Source organism: Clarias gariepinus, chromosome 4 (genome assembly GCF_024256425.1).
Source record: "Clarias gariepinus isolate MV-2021 ecotype Netherlands chromosome 4, CGAR_prim_01v2, whole genome shotgun sequence".
Classification (NCBI taxonomy): Eukaryota; Metazoa; Chordata; class Actinopteri; order Siluriformes; family Clariidae; genus Clarias; species Clarias gariepinus.
Genome location: NC_071103.1, coordinates 1,961,624 through 1,983,601, shown reverse-complemented (window position 1 = coordinate 1,983,601; position 21,978 = coordinate 1,961,624). Strand labels below are relative to the sequence as shown.

The 21,978-nt window shown below is 42.5% G+C and overlaps 1 protein-coding gene across 4 annotated transcripts in view; it reads right to left on the bottom strand.

The window, feature by feature from the left end:
• The window catches only part of cdkal1 (CDK5 regulatory subunit associated protein 1-like 1), a 314,438-nt gene that overhangs the window by 29,075 nt on the left and 263,385 nt on the right, over positions 1–21,978 (bottom strand). For all 4 annotated transcript variants that reach the window (XM_053494246.1, XM_053494244.1, XM_053494247.1 and 1 more), the window contains exons 11-12: positions 15,072–15,252; positions 7,043–7,105 (exon numbers count right to left, since the gene is read on the bottom strand). In XM_053494246.1, coding sequence (XP_053350221.1) covers positions 7,043–7,105; positions 15,072–15,252 — 244 coding nt within the window. The remainder of the gene's footprint in view (positions 1–7,042; positions 7,106–15,071; positions 15,253–21,978) is intronic.

Genomic DNA, 21,978 nt, shown 5'->3' with positions numbered 1-21,978 from the left:
TCTTCTGACGCCATAAACGCCACCACGGTGGGCGTGTCCCAAACCACTCACCTTATTCACTCCATAGGGCACGTAAACACCATCAGTGTACCCTTTCAAGAGGAGGTTTCAATAAATAAAAAAGGCTAAATAAAAATGGATAAGGAAAAGGAAAAAATAAAAAATGAAACAGACGAGAGGTTGAGTAGCTTGTCAGCGGGGTGGAGGAATAAAAACGTCTCTTATGAATAAGCTGATGAATATTTTAGCTTCTCTCGGCTCGGCTGATCTTAAATCCTAAACTACAGAGAAAACAAACCTTACCAATATGCAAATGTATTTTTTCCTCCCCACATCCCTCTACCCCTCTACCCATCCTCTCTCTCTCTCTCTCTCTCCCCCTTCAGCTGAAGCCATTAGAGCACATTTCCATATAAATTGTTGCGCTGCTAAACAAGCTTGTGTTACTGCAGTGTAAAGTTGATTCGGCGGCGCAGCTGGCTTCTCTGGCTCGCTGTAATTACGCGTGTGTGTGTGTGTGTATGTGTGTGTGGGCGTCGAGTCTCCTGCCTGCTGCACAATCGTCTCGTTACTCATGCAGATCAATTAGCATCCTGTACACACACACACACACACACACACACACACACACGCACACACACACAGAAACAAGGGGATTACGAAGGTGACTGTGATCAGAAACGTGATTTCACACGTCACTCTGGAAATTAGTGCATTTTATTCAGTAGAAATTGTGAACTGTTTGTTAAAGTTTCTCTCTCGGGTTCGTTTCAGCGTCTCTGTTACTGAAACATACATTCAGGAGTGACTTGGGTTAGTAAATAAAAACAAAAATAAACGCCAGGATAAAAAACAAACTTTAAATAAACTGGATAATTAATTATAATGCATTTACATTTTCACCTAATTTAATACATGTTGAGAACAAATTTTTCACAGAGTATTATTTATGGACAAGGAATTTATCCATGTGTGAATATTAATGAGGCTTCATTTGTCTATTCTTGTATTATTTTATTAAAAATGATTTATTTCGCTGAAGTAAACAGGTGTTAATTTACACAGGAGTTCGGTGTTTATATTCGCAGCATAAATTTAGTTCATTATTTTAACATTCTCTGATTTTGTTTTGTTTATAATTTGTTTCTTTTTTTTATTTGGTTACTTAGAAGTTTAAGATCATAAATTTAAATATTGAATTAATATGAATTAGTATTTAAATCATTTTCATCGTTAACAGTTGTTCTGCTTTCAGTGCTTAGTGAATAGGAAACTTTATTTTAATTAAACAAAAAAAGTAAAAATTACCAAGAGCCAAGTATTATTTTTGCATTTATTAATTAATTAATAAAATTGTATATATTTATCCGTCCAGAATAATCAGCCATGTTCAATAAACTTAATATTAACTTTTTTTTTTTTTTTTTACCCTTTTCCTTTTATTTTTTCCCCCCCAATAATGGTCCATAAAATTCAGTAACAAAACAAAGGAACAATTAAATAAATCCATACACTTCATATATAGTGGAATCGTGGGTTGTGAGTAACCCGGTTTGCGAGCGTTCCGCAAGACAAGCAAAAATTTGTAATACATTTTGACTTGAAAAAGGAGCAAGTCCTGATATACGAGTATTAAGTATCATCGAGTATCATGCGCTTCTTCTTTTGACGCCGAGTGTCCAGTGATCACAACTGAGCCAATAGTTCTTCTCTCTCGCGCGCTACAGAATTGTGGGTAATCGTCTCACACTCATATATTTAACATCCGTGTGCGTGTACTGTTTACTATAACACTGTGAAAACGTGTGCGCGTAAAACATCTTTTATTTTGTGTAAAAGTCGTTCTATCACACATACGTGTACTGTTTATTATAACACGTGTAAAACAAAAGCAAGTCTCATTAGAGAGGTTAAAGATCAATTTTCTCTCGCTTTGTCAGACAGCACTGATTCTGTTAGTGTGCGTGCACGCATCACACAAACACACACAAACACTAATGGAAACACTTATCAGGATTTATTTTTACTTTTTTAAAAGGTAAAGTGCAGGTTTTTTTTCTTTTTACTTTATCTTTTTTTTATTTGTTTTATTTATTTTAATGTATTTATCTTTTTGGGCTGTAGAACGAACAATCTGAGTTTTTATTATTTCTTATGGGTGAAATTCACTGATTTACAAGCGACACATTTTTCTCTTTAAAAGGAGAAAGTCAAGCTAACCTCACACAGTTCTCTATTATATAAATGTTGTTGTTTTTTCAGCTGTTTCCGTTGAGGGGTCGCCACAACGGGCTTGGGACCAGAATCTACAGTACTGTTTGGGTTGCCAGATTGGGAACTTTCCCTTTGTTACAAAATTTATTACTGAACGCACATACAGTGTTAAGAGGCCCGGGTTGCCAGATTGGCTGGAAAAAAATAAAGTAAAAAAAAAATACACACTTTGTGAAACCTTAAGTAGAGTCAGATGAATGGATGGACGGAAAAATCTAATGAGTAAATTATTGGATTAATGGATGGACGGTTGGATAAATGGATGAGCAAATGAATAGATGTGTAGATGGAAGGATGGATGGATAGGTAAATGAATAGGATAATAGATGGATGATGGATGGATGGATAAACGGATGCACAAATTAACCGATGAATCAATAGATGAATAGATGGATAGTTTAAAAAACGGATTAAACGTCTGATGGATGAATCGATGGATGGTTGTACAGTTAAATGAATGAATGGTTGGATAGATGCATGGATTGATGGGAAGATGACTGGACAGTGGGCTGATGGGATGGAACAGTGGAGCGCGTCAGAAACATCATGGTCAGATTTACAGTGATTCCAAATAAGTGGCCAGATTGGGAATTTCCCTGTATTGTCCAGCGAAAGCACTCTAACATACAGTTAATTGTAACAAGTTACACTGATGGATGCCACGTGTGTGTGCGTGTGTGTGTGTGTGTGTGTATTAAACGTTTTTAGCAGACAGACATGACAGACATGTGACTCAAACACACAATGAGATGCGTGAAGATAACATTATCTTATGCATGTGTGAAGATAACACGTGTGTGTGTGTTTGCGTGTATGGTTTATTTAGAGAGAATTAATTAACACACCCCTATTAAAACATAGCTTAAAACACTGAGGAAGTGAAGCACAGAGGTTTTCCTTCTACAACCGCAGAGAGAAAACAAAAAGAACAGAGATTTAAATCAGCGTAATTAAACATAACGCAAACGAATTGCGGTAATTAATCGTTAGTAATTAGACGCAGCGTAAAGAACAACATGACTTCAGAGCCGAACACAGAGAGAGAGAGAGAGAGAGAGAGAGAGAGAGAGAGAGAGTAAATGATGGCACTGTGAGGGTTGCCAGATTCAGTCAGTGACATCATCCATGCTGAAGGTCTTGATCATAATAAACTTAATTTAATTAATGCCATAAATAATTGAACTAATATTAACTAACTGCCTATTAAACATGCATACACTGTGTACACATTACACAGAAGGACGTTGTCAGGGTTGCCAGATGCTGCCAGATGTGATACCCATGTATCTATGGGATGTCACGTGACTTTAATTACACTGTAGTTATTTAGTACATTTGTTGCTGATATAAAAACATTAAAAAAATAAATAACAACGAGGTCAGATCTCCTCCCACCAATCAGACTGCTTTAATCCAACTTAATTATTTATGTGGGAGATGGAGAAAAGATAAAACACTGTCTGTGTGTGTGTGTGTGTGTGTGTGTGTGTGTTTGTGTGTGTGTGTAACAGTTTTTGTGAGAACTGCTCAATAATCTTTTCATTTTGATTGATGGAGCTTCTTCACCACCATCTGGCAACCGAGAGATTACATTAATCACAGCCTGAAAGAGTGTGACCAGGAGCAGCGGCCTTCATATCACACACACACACACACACACACACACACACACACACACACACACACTAGATATAAGGAAACAATCGCGAAGACTGACAGGCCGAGGCCACGCCTCCTTCACTGGGTCAGACTCTTCTATTAGATCTGTCTCTTATTTTCTGCCCATCTTTCTGTCTCTATTCCTTTCTGTCCATCTCTCTATCTTCTCTTCTGTCTGTCTCCATTTGTTTCTCATTTCATGTCTGTCAGCCTTTCCATCTGTCACTCATCGTCTTCTCCTGCCTCAACCTTTCTGTCCATCTCTCTTACTCGGTGTCTGTCTCTTTCTCTCCTGTTCTCCTTTCTTCCTTCCCCTGGTTTCTGTCTGTATTACCATGTAGCTGTCCATCTCTCAATGTTTCTCTCAGTCTCACCTCGAATCTCTGTCCCGCCACTTTTTTGTCGCTCTACCTCCATCTCAGTCCTTCTCTCCCCGCTTCTGTCTGTCTGTCCACAATTCCGTTCCATCCTTTAGTTTTTGTCTATTCTTTTTATCTTCTGTCTATCTTCCCTGGTTTCTGTCCGTTTGTCCACGTTTCTGTTCGTCTCCCCCTCGCTTATATCTGGCCACATTTTGGTCTTTCTTTTGGTTTCTGTTCACGTTTGTTTGTTTGTCAATGTTTCTGTCCATCTTACCTTATTTCTGTTAACATTCCCCATTTCTGTCTCCCATTGTTTCTGTACGTTTGTCCACATTTCCGTCTGTCTCCCATCGTTTGTCTGTTTGTCCACGGTTATGTTAGTTTGTCCACATTTCCGTCTAACTCCCATCGTTTCTGTCTGTCCATGTTTATGTTTGTTTGTCCACATTTCAGTTCTGAAGTGTTAGTGAAATACAGTAAAACCTCGGATTCTGAGTAACGCGTTTTGCGAGCGTTCTGCAAGACGAGCAAAGATTATTAATAAATTTTGATTTGGAAAACAAACAAGTCTTGGTTTACCGTGTGTGTGTGTGTAAAACATTTTATTTTGTATTTGTCTTTTTTACCTCAGGTGGTAAGAATGACTCTGGTTATTCACACTAACCAGTCGCTGATTATTTTATAGTACTGGCACGAGTTCATTAACCCCCGGCTCAGATCCTAAAACGTCCCAAAGACGAGGAAGCCAAATCACAGCAGGAAGCATCTCTATCGACGGACTTAATGCCAAATGTTCTGGAGAAGCCAGTGTGGAAACTTGTGCACCATTATAAATGGATTAATGAACCAGAGCTCACTCGTTACTCACCTGCGCCGGAGTCAAAACGGACACTGGCGTGCTGGGAACCAGGCGTCTAAGAGAAAATTAGACAAGGTGTCTGGGTGACACGTCCAACATCCAATACGTCACCAAGAACAGACGCTTATCACCAAAGGAACGGCAGGTTTTACAGCTGCTCTTCTTCCTCGAGCCAGAGCGGGTAAAGGGACGTCGGTAATGACTGTTCATCCAGCAGGCGCCCGTAACCAGCTCTTAATGCAGCGTCAAAGATGTTAACGTCTCTTATAAATAACGCAGAACCTCTTCAGGGTTTGCTGAAGTGACACCATGCTAACACCTTCCGATTAGCTTTCATTTACGGTGAGACGAGTGTAACACCGAAGTATTAATCAACCTCAAGAACTCAGGATTTGAGAAATAGACAAAAGAAAGCGGACTAAAGAGATGCTGAGGAAAAAAAGAAGGAATACAAGAGGACAAATTAGGGATTTAAAAAAAAAAAAAATGCGAATAATGCTAATTAGCAAGGGAACTTTGTGTGCCGCATTGCTAACTGTTCTATTGTGACAATTGAAACAATGCTAGCGTTTCGTAAATGCTCCTGTGCTAACTCTAGTCTGTTAGCCTTTAAAAAAAAAAAAGAAAATTTGAGAAACACATCGCAGATAAACTCTTGTCCTTTCTAGCCCTGCCCACACTTGGTTACTGTTGTTACCAGGCAAGTCGTTATTACTAAAAATGGAGTATAACTATATAAACGTCTAACACCAGGCTTTGTAAATTAAGCTCAGCCAGCTAGCATACTGTAGCTAATACGTCACGGTTAAAAATTCCTTAACACCTGGTTTAAACAAACAAAGAACTTGTTGGCGTTGGCAACTGTACAGCTTGAGCGTAAAGTAGTGCGTGATTTCTGTAGGCCGCTGATCGTAAGGTTTCTCAGCTTCTACAGCATCTCCTGGACATCATGAGACTCTTACAAGCCCCTGGGGATATCGTTGGAAAACCTCTAAAGCTTCTTTAATCAAAGTATTTCTACAGGACATGAACACTACGACAATGAAACAGCCAGGCGGGGAGCGAGATTGGTCGATTTCAGTTGGAACAATGTTGAGAACTTATTTTTTTTCAATCAATAAAAGGTTTTAATCATTTTAGGAAAAGTCCCTGATCTTAATCCGGAGACATATGGAGAAGTGTTAGCCTAGAGAATCAGGGAGAATCAACTAAAAAAGCACAAATCTGAGTGTGTTAGATTCCCGTCTTTCTTCTCTCAGCGTTTCTGACTCCTAAGCACTTGGTCTGCTCGCTCTCAGGCTTCAGCGTCTCCCAGCAGGGCTTCACCTCCTGTCTTTATGGGTTATTCAATTTGGACTTGATTACACCGTGCAGCAGTAATTAGTCCGGAATAAAAAATAAAAAAAAAATCATGGATAACGGGAGAACTCTGCCAGCGCTCTCGGCAGCGACGATGGCTTTTTTACGGGTGGGAGATTTAGAGAAGTAGGAGCTTGGCTCTGCTGAAATTTTAATGATGCCATTAAAAGACAAGAGCTACAGAGCTCACGCTGATTCCTGTCCAGATGCCCAAAGCTTTGTGACATTCCGCACTCTCTTTCTTGCTCTCCTGTTCCCCAAACTACGTTCAAAAAGAAGCCTTTTTTATTTTTTTGCTTCTTTCTCTCCGGAGATTAGGCTGACAAGCCTGACAAGAAGAATGGCGGAAAAAAGCCATTATCCTTAACAGCAGTGGAGAGGAGCAGGGGAAGTGCTGCGGTGTGTTGTTTGCTCGAGGAGAAGCTTAGATAAGAATCTAAGAGCAAAGAAATGCGCTACTAGACATGAGCAGAGAGAAAAAGGTCAGGTTTAATGAAGGGGACTGCTAATGGCCAACATTAGCTCTTACCTTGTGGTCGTATGGGTTGTACGAGTGGAACAGCGCAGACAGCTCCTTGGTTCTTTGTTTTTTCTGTTAGGGGAGAAAAGAATGATTAAATTAAAAAGGATCACTGAATACAAGACTACAAGGAAACACATTATCTTTAGTTAAAACTGTAACAGAACCAGGCCAAAAGAAAATGACTAATGTGGTTAAGGAAAAGAGCAGAAACGCTCAAGGGTTTGAAACGTGAATATCTGCCCACTGAGCGTCTCGCATTTCTTCCCCTGAAACAGCTCAAATGTCCTTTATTTGTAACGAGATGCGAACAAAGCTGATGTATGAAAGCACTTCATTCCATCACTTACAGCAGGCAGAGGGAACGTTATACGCGAGTCTAATTAGAGCAACACATGATGTCATAGAGGTTAGACAGACCTGACAGAAACCTCAATAAGACTGTCCAGAAGCTCTTACCGCCCTGACACACCACGCTAGCACACCACGCTAGACCAGAAACCTCGTCTTTATATTTATAAGGCCTATAAATATTCAAAAACCAAATAAAACTCTTGGTAATCTGATACTGCACACTGCGATCGTTCCTCTTCATTACTATCAACTTCACTGCCAACCAGAGCAAAGAGGTCAGTGCAAAGGGTGTAACTATCTGGGCGAGAAGGGTAACCACCATCAGAGCAAAGGGTGTACCTATCTGGGCGAGAAGCGTACCACCTTCGGAGCAAAGATGCTAACCACTTGGCTAGTAGCAATGAGGCTGAATCACCCAGACTATTAAGGTAATCGTTCGGGTAAACATGTAGGCATGGAGGGAACCCACAAACAGAAAAAAAAAAGGGTAACCAAACGGGTAAGAGGGGAAAAATTTAAAGTTGCGTGAGGACGGTAACCACCTAGATAAGAAAGGCAACAACTTACACACTAAGAGTAACCACCTGGGGGAAATGTGTAACCAGTTGACCAATTACAGTAACAACTTGTTACTAGTGTACACAAATGGGCAACTTGGGTAACCACATGGGTAAGGGAGAAAATTAAATACAATCGGGGCAAGCTAATGATACACAAGAAGCAGGGTAACCTGGTGAGAAGTGTCTTTAACCGGACCAGGAGGCTAAAATATGAAAGAAAGGCAAAACAATCGGATGTTAAAAGGCAATTAGGAAAATCACCTGTCAAAAAAGGCAACCAACAGAGTTAAACACATAAACAAGTAATGTAGCCACTATGGGACCCCTAGGGTAACCACTAGGCACTAATGGTAGTATCAGGGCCTGAGGGGTAGCTAGCTGGGTAGGAACAAAAATCACCTGCCTGAGAGGAGTAACCACCTGGGCAGGAAAGGTAACGGAAAAAGTAGTCGTCAGGGCAGAAGGGTAGGCACTGTAACTAACATTAGCTTTTCACTTTATTGTTATATAATTTGGTTGTTTTAAATGTTTGACCTTTCTTTATGGAAATTATTAAAAAATAAACAAACAAAACAAACCATTAACACAGAATGACTGTAACTCTACCCAGTGAGTGTTACAGGTACTGTTCAGGTGGCGTCATTTATTATTAAAAAACAATAAACATCTTTAAAAAAGATAATGTTATAGCATCATAGCATTGCTCATTGAGTCAGCGATATATATTGAGAATTATTCACATAGGGGAACTTTACCATTAAACCTGCATGTTCTAGATCTGATCAGCTAAGCGATCCAGTGGCAGGAGGCATTCGAGCACTGCGGGGAGCCTTTGGCTGGTAATTTGACTGAGTTCTTACTCTCTCGTCTAACCAGAACACCAGCTGGATAAGGATCGGGCTGAACACGGCCTCGGGGTTTCCCGTCTTCAGCTTAGCCAATGAGCTCCCAGCAGGATTGGCTCGATAAGGCCAGGATTCGGTAGGCGAGGAAGCGCGGGAGAAGGGTGGGAGGGTGCTGGGTAGGGGACGGTTTGGAGCATCACGTATTCCAAATGCAAGCCCTTCAGCCATTTGAGAGGAGAAAAAAAATGAGAGAAAGACTGAGTTGGAGAAAGCTTCCAGATCTAAGACCAAGTCTAAAGAGAATACGCTTGGTTTTCATCAAGGTTGCGTTTCTATATTCAGAAACTTCTAACAGAAAAAAGTGAACCTTGTGACCTTGGGAAATTCAATACTTCAGAGTGTTGAGGCCAAGGCCAAGATCATGCTACTCCTACAGCTGTGAATTAAATATGAAAAAAAAAAAAAAAAATCACCCTGATAATCCTAGGAACTTTTTTTTTTCTTTTATTCGTAGCTATCATTACTGAGTGCAGGAGTGATAGAGTGGTGATAAGCACAGACTGGTGTGGCTCAGGGCACATTAAGTCCAAAATGGCTACTACCTGCACATAATCGCACACATAACAGAAATGGACTAAGGAGTATCAATTTTCATACGGAGGTAATGACATCTTTGCTGTTACTTCCTTACTGCTGAATGTCTCGACCAGTTCGGGCTCTTATTACAATCAAAGCATTATATGTTCCTGGCGCAGGCGAGGGAGGCATTCAGACTTTAAAAAAAAAAAAAAAAAAAAAAACTTTTGTAAAGGTTTGAATCGCAATTTCCATTTCTAATGTGAAACTAGCGGTACTTAGTCCCGGAAAAGTGCACGAGTGATACACGGCACACCACGCCTACCTGACACTACCTCTACTCCACAGTGCACATTTATCACAAACCATACATCCACCACCCCGCTCACCTCCGATGATGCCCATCTGCTCTCTCACAACACAAACATGACGCCTCGTCAGGTGGCAACTAAACGCACCCCTCACCCACCGGCACCAAAAAGTGGCATCCGCGTAATAAAAGGGTGACCTGTCTGAGACTGACAGCCTTGACAGCGGCACGGAGCAGAGAACAGGCGCTGATCATCACAGTCAGGGGCAAATGATCAGACTTTTTATTTCGCCCAGGGCTTCTTGTGTATCATTAGCTCCTCTATGAAGATGCAAATGAAAAGGGTCGTTTCGTGTCGCCCCCTCCCCCGACTGCCTCTATCCATCACGTACACGAGTACGACAAAAACACTGGTGTAATTATGCGCGGGACACCGAGGGCCAGATGCCGTTGAGGTACAGCTGGGCACTCTGCAAAAGGGTGGAACCAACACAAAACACGAGGGCGCTTAAAATCCTACAATTAAACTACTGAATATCTTTACAGCTTAATGAATTAGGGTCACATTTAAGGCCATAATCAAACTCTTAAAGAGGTACGTATCGTGAATCGAGTTAACGATAAAATCGCGTATGCTTAGTGGGGAAACATACTAAATGCACATCGGTACTATAACCGTATGGAATTCCACGCGAAATGACCCAAGGGGCGGAGTTTGTCTGAAAACGAATCGAATGCAATATTAAATACATAAATACGACAATAATTAATTGACTAATTAAGAGTATAATCTACAAAATGAACAACATTGCAGGAGATGCACCTTTTTGTTTTTTACGTGATAACGTGGTTTGAGGTGCTCGCCGGCACGATTTTTTAAAAGGCAGAGTGCATTAAATGACTGGAACAAAAAAATCCTCACGATTTAATTTATTACACAAATCCAACAGCAATAAAAAAAAAAGATAAAAGATCAAACCCTACATCCTGCGCACACTTTATGATTCCATGACCTCGCTGTCACCACGGTGTCAAAACTAAAACGCGAAATAATAGACTGAGCGCTAATTTACACTTTATGCAGTTACTTTACTTAAAGAAAAATCAAGGCGGGGCCAAGGGAAGGTCAACGAGATGACACGTCGCGCTCCGTGCGCTGTTCACGCAGCAAGAACCGACTTAATAACCTGCGACAGGAACATCACGATTGCGCAACCTTAGCGATTCTAACGAGACCTTTAAACCCAGAGGATTTAATTAGACGTGAAGACGTAAAGGGTAACGTGAAAGAAGTGTAATTTGCAGGAGACGTTTCCGTTTATTCCAAAGACAAGAAAAGCTTTGCTCATAAAGGTAGTCAGAACTTTTTATTTTTTTATTTCTATGTCTTGTTATAATAAAAATAATAATATTAACTTCAGGATATGTGAATGAATTCCCCTGAACTCTGGGACATTTACGTGACCTAAACAAGCATCGTATAAAACCCTGGACGCACTCTCGAACACCAAGTGCAGAGCTCGGCGTGCCTCTGTGCTGAAGATAAAACTCTTTTGAAGATCTGGACAAATAGGACATGGCTAAGAAGCTAATCCATAAACAAACGATAAGACGGCGCGGTGCAGAGATAATAAAAGAGCTCACAATCATCAAGGACTGAGAGTAATTAATTACGATAAGAAAGAAAAAAAATCCGGTTAGTCATGTCAAGACAAACGTACGTTAGTGGAAAACTAAATTGTTTAGAACAACTGCAAACTGAAAAGAGTGTTCTTATGTCTGGGTTTAAAAAAAAAAAGATTCAGCAACAAATACAATCGAATAACTACGGAAAAGAAACACGGCTGCAGGGGAAAACACAGAAACATGCTGATGGGAGTTGTCAGACGTGGCGGGTAAAGATGTTGTTTTTCTTTACACTTGACCTCATCCTAGGCTGGCGCGCTTGCCGCAGGATTTGCCCATCTGTCTTGGCGTTGAGACAATTTCGTTTTCGCATGTTAAGTATTCCTTACTGACCTGTTCCACCAACGCTGAGAGGAACGCGGCGTAACTCGGCGGCGGCGGCGGCAGCCCGAGTCTGCTCCTCAGTGTCTCTTGTTTAATTTCCCAGGCCGAAGCCAGCATGGGCGAAGCTGTCGGGGTAAACACCTGTCCATGCGGCAACCAAGATACCGTCCTAATTTATCTCCGCTAACCCGTTTTCTGACACGCTGGGCTAATTATACAGCGGCTTTTATATTTTTATTTTTAGTGAGGTAGGGGTGAAGCAACTCCGAACTTCCGATTGATAATCAGACGTGCCAGTACCACGACACCGTTTACCATCGGGAAGTGGACGGGTCCTGGAGATAAGATGGCCCAAAGGTACCGAGTGCCAGATTGGGCCGGTACATGAGCCTGGCTGGTGCTCATCACTGGGAGTACTCGTTAAACCAAACCAGCTTTTTTTTTTTTTTTTTACAAAAAGCTTAGGACAAAAAAAGCTGAAAAGTGAATGAAGTAGAGATAAAGAACGAGGAACTCTTTAGCCCTTTCACCCATTAAAAAAAAGATACTCGAGCTGAGATTCAGATGTTAAGAGAAACTGGATCATGTGATATCGTAGTTCTCAGTGTTCTGTAAGTCGATGATGAGATGCAGCAGAAGATCCTTCAACACACATTGTTATCGACACTGGAGACTCCTTCCATAAACGTCAACCAAACATCTCTCTACTATTTTTTGTATCCGTATTCATGGAACGTAGATGATATAAACCACAAACACCTTCTGACCAATCAGAATTTATGATTTAGATGAAAAAATTAATTCAGAAATGAAGTTACGTCCCAGCACTAAGAGTGTCTGTAGGAAGGATCACTGAGGGTTTTTCTTATTTTTTTATTTTGGTTTGTTTTTGCAAAGAAATCAGATATGGAGCAGTCGTTTTTAAAACCCGCCGCGCTCTGGATGACGGATGGTCCCGGGGGGTGAGGAGGACATGGGCTGAGATAAAGATCCACTGCTGAAGAAAAGAGAACCGATCGCTCAGCTGGAGCTCCACAGACTGACAAGTGTTTAAAAAGAATAATGGCCGTCGGTGATGTGCTTTCTCAACATGACAAATCAATGGCCGGGTCGGAACGAGCTTCGAGCTCTGTGCAGAAAGACGTAAAACATTTGGACGATGTGGAAAAGAGGTGCGAGAAAACCTGGTGTTTATACTGTAATAACCCAAATAAACATCACACAGTGCTGAGTTATAATGTACACACACAGCTGATTTTAATAGAACTTTATTTTTAGTGTCTAAATGTTTTAGCAAAATGATCATAACCTCTTTTTAAGTGTGTGTGTGTGTGTGTGTGTGTGTGTGTGAGCTATAGAGGAATAGAACGAAGTAAGAAAATTAATCATTCTGAATTCAATACTCTTCATGATCTTCCTTTGAAGCCACTAAATCCCTAAAAAGAAAAAAACCCCGAGCATGTTAACAGCGTGAGACGCTTCACGTCCCTTTCTGACAGAACTGGAGCAGGTTGCTTCACTCTGATGACTCAGTCTTAGTTCTTGGATGTTCAAGGAAAATAAAATCCCATCGTGAGGCTTCCCGAGGTTAGCACACACTCTTCAAGGCCTTTCTTTTTCTCTCTTAGTAAACACGAAGCCGTGTTGCTGTACGAGTCCGGGCACGTCTGGACACACATCGCTCCGTCAGTGTGAAGCAGAGAGCGCCGGGTCCACTACTAACCGCTGGTTTAGTTCCTTATAAATGGACTCATCGAATGAAAAAAAAAAAGGCCATCAACATAGTTTGTACCAATTTAGTTAGTTATTTTCCCTAAACAATACATTTCTTGTTAAAATTGCTCTAGTTTTCGCTATTTTATTAAATAATCTACAAGCAATCTGATGAATTAAACATTAAGCGATATCGCACTCGACGTTGTGCTGTTGTACTGAATATCAGCACGGCTTTGATGTGATCGCAGATACTGTATCACGGCTGTGCTGATATTCGTCATAACAGCACGACCTTAAATGTGATACTGCTTTTATGTAACAGTTCCACAAACACTTTGTTATCAACCGATTACAATTAGTTTCTTATTTAAACCAGTTATTCTGCTCCGCCCACACACATCCTTCTGCTTCTGGCAGTTAACAAACAGGAAGTGAAAGTCGTCTTAAACTCTTACAGGTGCTATTGACCCCAAAGGTCAGGCGAATAAAGCATGGAGGTGGTGGACAGTCCTGAGTAATTTATCAGCTTGACTTTATATTTATACCTAATATCAGCTCCGTTACCTTCTGGGTTCCAAAAGCTTTAAGGTGGGGTGTACACTCCCCTGTTCCACACACTGAGTAGTGCCCTTGATCAGGGGTTAGAGAGTGATTTGGGATTCAGCCTCGTGTTAGATACTACTGTAGTTAGCTTTGTAGCTAAGCGTTAGCCGTGACGGTTCAGAGGCGATTCAAAAGGACTTAGAAGTGATTAGTGCAGAGACGGCGTGTTGTTTAAGACGCCATAACGTTATCAGATGTGTGTTCTTACTGAAAGTGCTTCTGTGACTGGGTGTGAATGTGGGTTTAGTCAGACAGCTGCTCTCTCCTCAGTACTGCGGACCGTACAGACCTACTCTCACCCACGCTGAGACACACAGTTAGTGTCATTAACCACTGGACATGTATTAATTTATTAAATACATCTGAATATATAGTTATAGTTTTCTCTAAATTGTTTTTCATAAAATGACACATTTCAAAAGCAATGTCTGATTTTTATTAGTCCATTTTTAACGATTTTTTTATTTATTATTATTTTTCTAATTTTTCATCTAAAATGTCCATTACGATTTTGTGTGTTAAAAACCACACAGACAGAAATGTAGACAGCCAATCAGATTTTATGACCGTAAAGAACACGAGACACAGTGTGAGCGGTGGGCGGAGTCTCTGGTGCTAAGACTGGCAGGTTTGTCCGTCAGCACGTACACTCCATGTGTGTTTGTTTAAGTAAGTGTGGCACTTGGCTGGTTCTGTAACTCCTGAGAAAACAAACTCCTGAAGTGATGAGTGAGGCCTGTCGCGCAGCTCTGCCGTGGAGCCTATACCTGACTGCGTGCCAGCGCTAAAGCCAAAACAAGGAATCTTCCTAATCCTGGAGCTGGAAACGGCTAATGTTTACATTTGTGACGGTGATGCCAAGAGAAACAAACAGACGCAGAAATCTGCTTAGAGCACGCGTGGTGTTCTGTTTAGGGGGATAAAGTGACGGGGAAAAGTTTAACTCGTCACCAAAAATGATTAAATGTCCAGAAACCCAAACCGTTCTGCGTGCACGGTGTTTCGCTTGCACTACAACTAATCCAGAATGTTGCTCTATTTCTTCTACACTTTAGAACGCTCACCACATGGGCCGGGACCTGCTCCATCTTGGCCGCGGGAGTTCCGGGTCGGGGGTAGAACTGGTTGATGAAGAGGCTCGGGAAGCGGTATTTTCTCACGAGCTCCATTGTCTGCTCGAAGTCCTCGTCCGTCTCTCCAGGGAAGCCGCAGATGATGTCGGTGGCGATGGTGATGCCTGGAACCCTGCGAGAAACACAAGACGACATGTGAAGAAACAAAGCTGATAGTTCTATGGGAAAAGAAAGAAAAAAAACACACACACACAACATGGTGTTCTTAATCTTTTTCTGGAATCTCTTCATCAGAAATGGGTTACACACAAGAGATAACCGTGTAACCCCAGATCATCTGGGCTGCAGGAGATAAGCGTATAAATCTGCATGAATAAGAGCAGAGTAGTGGACCTGTTCCACCCCTGCACGGTCTCACTGGGACCGTACCGCAGTCTAGAACCTTATTACCAGCCTCCAACGCCATCGACTGGCCGCGCACATGCTGATTAAATTAGACTTTCTGCTGAGGAATGGCTTCGTCGATTGATTTCCTTTCGCATGTATCCTATTATTATTGATCATCGACCTACGGGAAAGGAAAACAACTTCAAGGCTCGCTCTGAGAAGTCCGATCAACAAAGAGCGATCCGAGAGCAATTTATGCTTCGGGAGGAAAAAAAAAAAAGAAAAGTCAGCCAGCAGTCGATGTGTCTGCGCCCTTTAAGCATTTATTAGCTCATCGACAGCGCTGGTTGCCTCAGCGGGAGTGAAATGTCGCGGCCTTGCGAGCTATATTTACATTTTTACATTACATGCACACACAAGCATGAGAAGGAGAAAAATGAACGCTCGAACTTCACTTTGGACTTAACAAACAAGATAAAATGTTGCACAGGTGGTTGTTTTATAAACAACAATAACAAACAACCCCAACAGAGAGCTAAGAGTTTCTATATTACTACGTCTCTATGTCTATGCTAATTAATTTCCAAACTAGTTTTCAGCAATTTCTCCCAACTTTAATTCATTAGTTCCTTAAAAAAATTCTGAAAGTTCAGAAAATAGTCACTTATCAAACATATATGCACCGGCGCACCTTCTGAGAATGTTTAGTCTCCAGGTCACATGACCGTGATTCTGCTTTCATCTTATTTCCACTCTGTTCGATCGAATTAGCGACCATGCATTACACTTGTATTAATTTAAATTATGGATGAGACTGTCAAGGCTATACATTTGCGCCTCCCACCATCACCCATAATCCCTTGCTCTCGCATTCGTGCATGCCCTTTGATGACGACATCTCACGCTCGTTCTTAATCGCGTTAGTCTTGGCTGCATGTTTTCCCGCAGATAACCTTTGACCTATTGATGAATTCATACCTTCGGGGGAGCATTTATGAATCCTGGACCTTTCTGTTCTAGGAGTTGTTTTTTTTCCCTGAAGGTTAATGAAGACATTAGTGTGGGGTTAAAATTTTTCTTACACTGAGATCTGTACCACCAACAAAACTTAGACAAGCAAGCTCGTTTTTTTTTTCTCCATCGATTTCTTCTACATTTATAAATATAACACTCTGACATAATCTGATCTGTTTGTTCCTCAGACGTCCTTACATCTCTTAAATGATTGAAAAAGATGCTTAGAGAATGGAAGAAGGTAAGGCACGTCCTAATGCACATGCCATTAGTGATCCCCGCTCGACCGAGCGTGGTCAAGGCCACTCGGCGAACGCTTCTTAAAGGTTGTGCTATTTCGAACACAGCGAGGCATGCGGCAATGTCCTGAGACCAATTAGTGAGGCAGGCAGGCTGTCCACAGGGGCTGAGTGCTGGTTGGATAATGTTCACCGTGCCTTGTTAGACTTGTGAGCTCCGAGCCTGAGACAGGCCGAGCTAGGACGTTAGCCTCTGGTGATAACGGTGATACGCTGCATAATGGAGGAAAAAATACCTCATACCAGTTGTCATATAAGAAGAGAACATGTCATGAGTGTGTGGCTGCACAAGGCATCGAGGCTGGCATGCAAGAAAGTTCTTAACGGGAGGGGTTTTGAACTTGCGTGATAGTTATAGTTGTTTGGACTGGTGTGTTTTTTATTGTACCTCAACGGGATTCTCACAAGAATCTGAGTGAGCTTGTGAAAACCCTCCTGTACAGAGTTGAAAAGAAAACCGAAGGACGACCGGCTAAATCAACGGGTTCGAGAGAAAGCCAGGTGCATCCGTGTTCTCGCGTCTCGTTCTCTCAAGAGGAAAGGAATCTATAGCTCATCATGAAGAGGAGGAAAAAAGAGAATGTGATGGAGAGCGAAGGCGAGCAGCTCTCTCTCTCTCTCAAGCTCGAATCCATTACCTTTTCTCCAGCTCTTCAGGCCTCTCGTGAAGAAAGGATTGAAGAGAGGGTGGGGGGAAAAGTGCTAATCAAAAATGATAGACCTGGCAGCTCATCTTGTCCGGTCTCGCAGATGGAGGAGTCTTTAATGCACCGCTGGCTTGTCAGCCATGATTGCACAGCTCCTTGGATGCACCATAATACCGGCGGTTTAAGAGTTATTACAGGACATCTCACACACACGAGTCCATGCACACACACAGCTACAGTACAGCCCGAACCTCACAAGTGCCACCAGGTAGAACCTTTCTTCAAAAAAAAAATGGCTCTGTCTGTCTTTCAGACTTGCACAGTCTGTAATTATGACTGATAAGGTTTCTGTTGTTGAAAAATATAATACAAAAGACATGAAGTGTCAGGAATTCCAAATAATGGAAATGGAAGAACATGAGACTCATTTCTGCGTTATGGCGGACAGGTAATTTTAATGCCACTCCGCGTGTCGCTATGAGCGTACTTGGGTATGTCCTAACGGCTCCTGCTCCATCTGTCAACGAGACATCTCTAAAACCATAGACGTTGCTCCAGTTACACCTCAGCAAGGAAGAAGCAAGTCTGAGAGTTTGGCTCGACCTGACTATCCATCTCGCTCGCTTCCCTGTGCCTCATGGATCAGGTGCTGACCAGCCACCGTGTCCACCATGACACCTTCCTAATTACGGGCGGTTATCTGCTTGCGCTCCTGCCAAAAGCTGTGAAAATTTCACCAGCTCTATCAATAGTTCTTCAGATGAGAAGAGGAACAAGAGAGAACACTTATCCAGAGAAAGAAAGGGTGTGTAGCTCCATTTCATCGACTAATGAACTCCAGCTGAGGCGTCCCCGGTGGACACCTGACTCAAACTCTCCACCATGTTCTCTGGAATTAGGTGTGATGGAAGGGGCGACTCGCCTGACAGCTTCCTGCATCGGGCGCCTCGATCGGGATCAATCACGCTCGCCGTGGATGCAACGAAACACTGAGGAAGGAGTGAATAATTTAAGAGGGCTCGGTCTCAGTGATGAGAAGCAGATCGGTACGCTAGTACGACCAACCGATGAACCGGAGATGAGTTTCAACAGCTTTCACGCTCCTCTTGATCAGTTGTGCTTCGTGCCTGGAGCATTAATTCAGAGCAAAACCAAGAACGCTGCCGTGACAAACGCAGCAATAATGTGAGGTCCAGCGACAAACAAGTGGAAGGGGAAGCAGGTGGAGGAATTTTAGTCCTGTCTGAACCCATCAGTAATCATTTGTTGCATTTGGAAAGATTATTATGATCTCTGTATTTATATTGTACCACAGAATGTTTATAAACTCTAATAAAGTGCTCGCTCATTAACAAATCTAAAATCAAAATGAAACAGAGAGCGAGTTTAAAACTTAAATAAATGTAAAAGAAATGGCACCAAGATGAGCACCACCCAGTCAATCATTAGTAAGGTGGTGGGTAGTGGGCGGGGCTTTGAGATTAATCCCTCTCATGTGCTAGATGACGACTTAATTTTTTGTTGCTGTATTTTATTCCAGTGTCAGTGTGCTATGTAAAGGTTTTTAAGGTCAGAGGAAAGTCCGGGCTGAACATGTTCCTTGCTCCTGCTCGTGCAAGCTGAAACAAAACAGGATTTAAAATCCGTCGCGACTAAAATCTCCCCGTTCCCATTTACACTTTACACCTACCCACACTCGGATTTGCTCGAGCCTAAATCCTTTTAATTAAAACCTGATGGAAGTGGGTGAGCTCAGAATGAGGTTGGCAAGCAAGCTTATGAGTCTGAACGAAATTTATTCGTAAGGGTCCGTGGGGAACGAAGGCGAGGTGCGAGATCTGCCGGAGGTCGGGTTTTTTAATGATGGAGGTGGAATTACCAAATGTTTTCTTTTTTTCCTTCCTTGAGATGACGAGAGGCACGGAGTGACGTTGAGGGGCTGGAGTACTGTAACCCTGCCTGTAACCCCGGGCCCATGCTCAGAGTTCCCTGGTTCCTTAGTTCCAGGTCAGAAAAAGACACTGTTCTATTTGAGGCGGTAATAAAAGATAATGATGTAAAGGGTTACTGTCGTTTTACAGTGATGGGCGCCTGGTGCCAACGAGGGGTTGGGTCTTGTCTCAAAGGGGATAATTACTGGTCTTGATGATATTCTGGATCAGACAGAGTGTCTCATCTGGAGGACCGCGCTGCCCGAGACACACTTCTTCACTTCGAGGAGTGTCGACACCTTATTACCTTCCAAGAGCCTCTGTTACTCCAGAGTCTCTCACTCGGTCTGTCTTTCTTTCCCTCTGTCTTTCCCCAACAGCTTTTATTTTCGAGCGAGTGAGGTTTTTTTTTTTTTTTGTCTTTTCCATTTTCGACAGCCTGTAATGAATTTGCTCAAGGCTCGTTTCAGACAGAGTGACAAGTGGCATGCCACGGAGACTCGTGGTGAAGGAGGCAATTAACGCACTCGAGCCAACTGTTAAGCCTTTCTCGTCATGCCGAAGTGGCTCGAACTTGTTAGAACTCTCGCTAAAATTTGTGTTCCTGTGTCAGTTCGGAGCCGCGGAGCAATTAAACAAAACTCGGAGACGAGTAACGTCATGTGCGAAGTGGCTAAGGTTTGCGCTGTAATAGTTTCACAGCGTTCCCTAAAGTGGTACCGGGATGAAAAGGTTCCTCGTGTTGAACCTAACAACAATTAAATCCTAGGTCCAAAAGCAGCTTGTTACTCGCTACACAGGATTTTAACGCCAGGTTTATTATTTAAACAGATCGCCATGACTCTGCCATACACAAGCCAATATGAGCTCAGTACCAGTGCTTGTGTTGACTATTCCATCAGTTCCAGAACAAAGTCTTGACAAGGATAAGCAAGAGCCTGAGCAGTGGTGTGGCGTGAGGAGGCGCCGTTATGGTTAACGCCTGTTATTCCCTGTTCCTCACTCGCATTTGAGCAGTTGAACACTCGTGTCTCTTGAAGATCTTGAAGTAAGGACGTGAAGTTGCCGCTGCACTTCCGAGACGTGAGGCCGCGCAACTTTTACAGAAAATCTATCGACACCTTCCGACCAATCAAGACGCGGAGTTCGGCAGCGCCGTGTTATCAATGCGAACTACGCCTTCAGCTTGCCAAAAACAAACGTGACATTCCACCCACGCGCTACTCGATACGGCAGGCAGCGCGCGTCGTTCCCGCCGTCCCACCCACGGGCATTAATGAGGTATCAAATGCCACGGAGAGATTAACTCGGGGTCGTTTGAGGACGAGAAAAGGCGGGAGATCTGATGATAGGGACGTTTATTGACCGGAGAATTGATTCAACGTCTGGTTAAGTACACCTATCGCGTCCAACGTAGCCGACACAGATGATGGAGGACATGTGAGCATCACACAGGCCTGGGTTTAGAGGACACTCATAAATTAAGGTTTACTCTAAAGGGAAACGCATTTCTCACTGCTATTAAAATACGAGGCCGGGCCTCAGAGTCAGGCATTCTACACTGACTTTAGCTATTAGCCCAGGAAAGACCTTATTTTAAAAAGAGATTAAAATCTGTAAAGGAGCAAACACTTAAAAACAAACAGGAAAACAGGCAGCAGTGTAGAGTTTTTCTCAGAATGATAAACAGCTTTAAAAAAAAAAAAGAAAAAAAATCTCCTGCCAGCACAGAGGCATCGTTACACAGAACACGTCTTCGGAAAGAATTTTAAGCAGGCGACAGGCCGGTTATTTGGCTCGTGGTGCTTGTTTATCCCACCACTGTTTAAAGGAATGTGTCATGTCAGCGAAAGAGAACAGACGCACAGAGAGAGAGAGAGAGAGAGGGAGAGAGAGAGAGAGAGAGAGAGAGAGAGAGGAGAAAACAGAAGGTCAAGTCTGGAGGCGCCGGACGTGAGTCGAAGTCGTCCACGTTTCCGTTTGGACTCCCGAGACGAGCGCGCTGACGATTTACCGCCAACACGCACAGAACTAAACCGCGCCAGGAGCCATGACATCACTGACAGCACTGCTTACAGTCACATGATCAGGGTTATAAGACGAAGCAGTGAACACCAATGAGAGCAGGGTTAGGGTTAGACAGGTACGGGACAGAGAGGACGCAAACAGACAAACAGTGGAGACAGATCCATGCAACAGAACTGACACACAGATTTATATTCACACAAACATCAGACAAACAGATAGACAGGAGACATAGAAACAGACTGACAGACAGATAGAGACAGATAGACATATGGAAACAGAAATACTGTGAAATGACACAGACAGACAGACAGACAGACAGACAGACAGACAGACAGACAAGAGAAAGAAGTTTTCCAGCGTCACATCATCTTGCAAACTTTGTGATGCTACATTAGTCATAACATCAGGATACACAGCCAAAAAAAAACTTTTGAGTAATCATGCTGTGTGTGCATTCTAACGACACACACACACACACACACACACACACACACACACACACACACACACACACACACACACACAACACACCAGATCCTAGAAAACACATCTACTGTGGAGTTTGGGGATCAGATCACCGTCATGGTGTCGG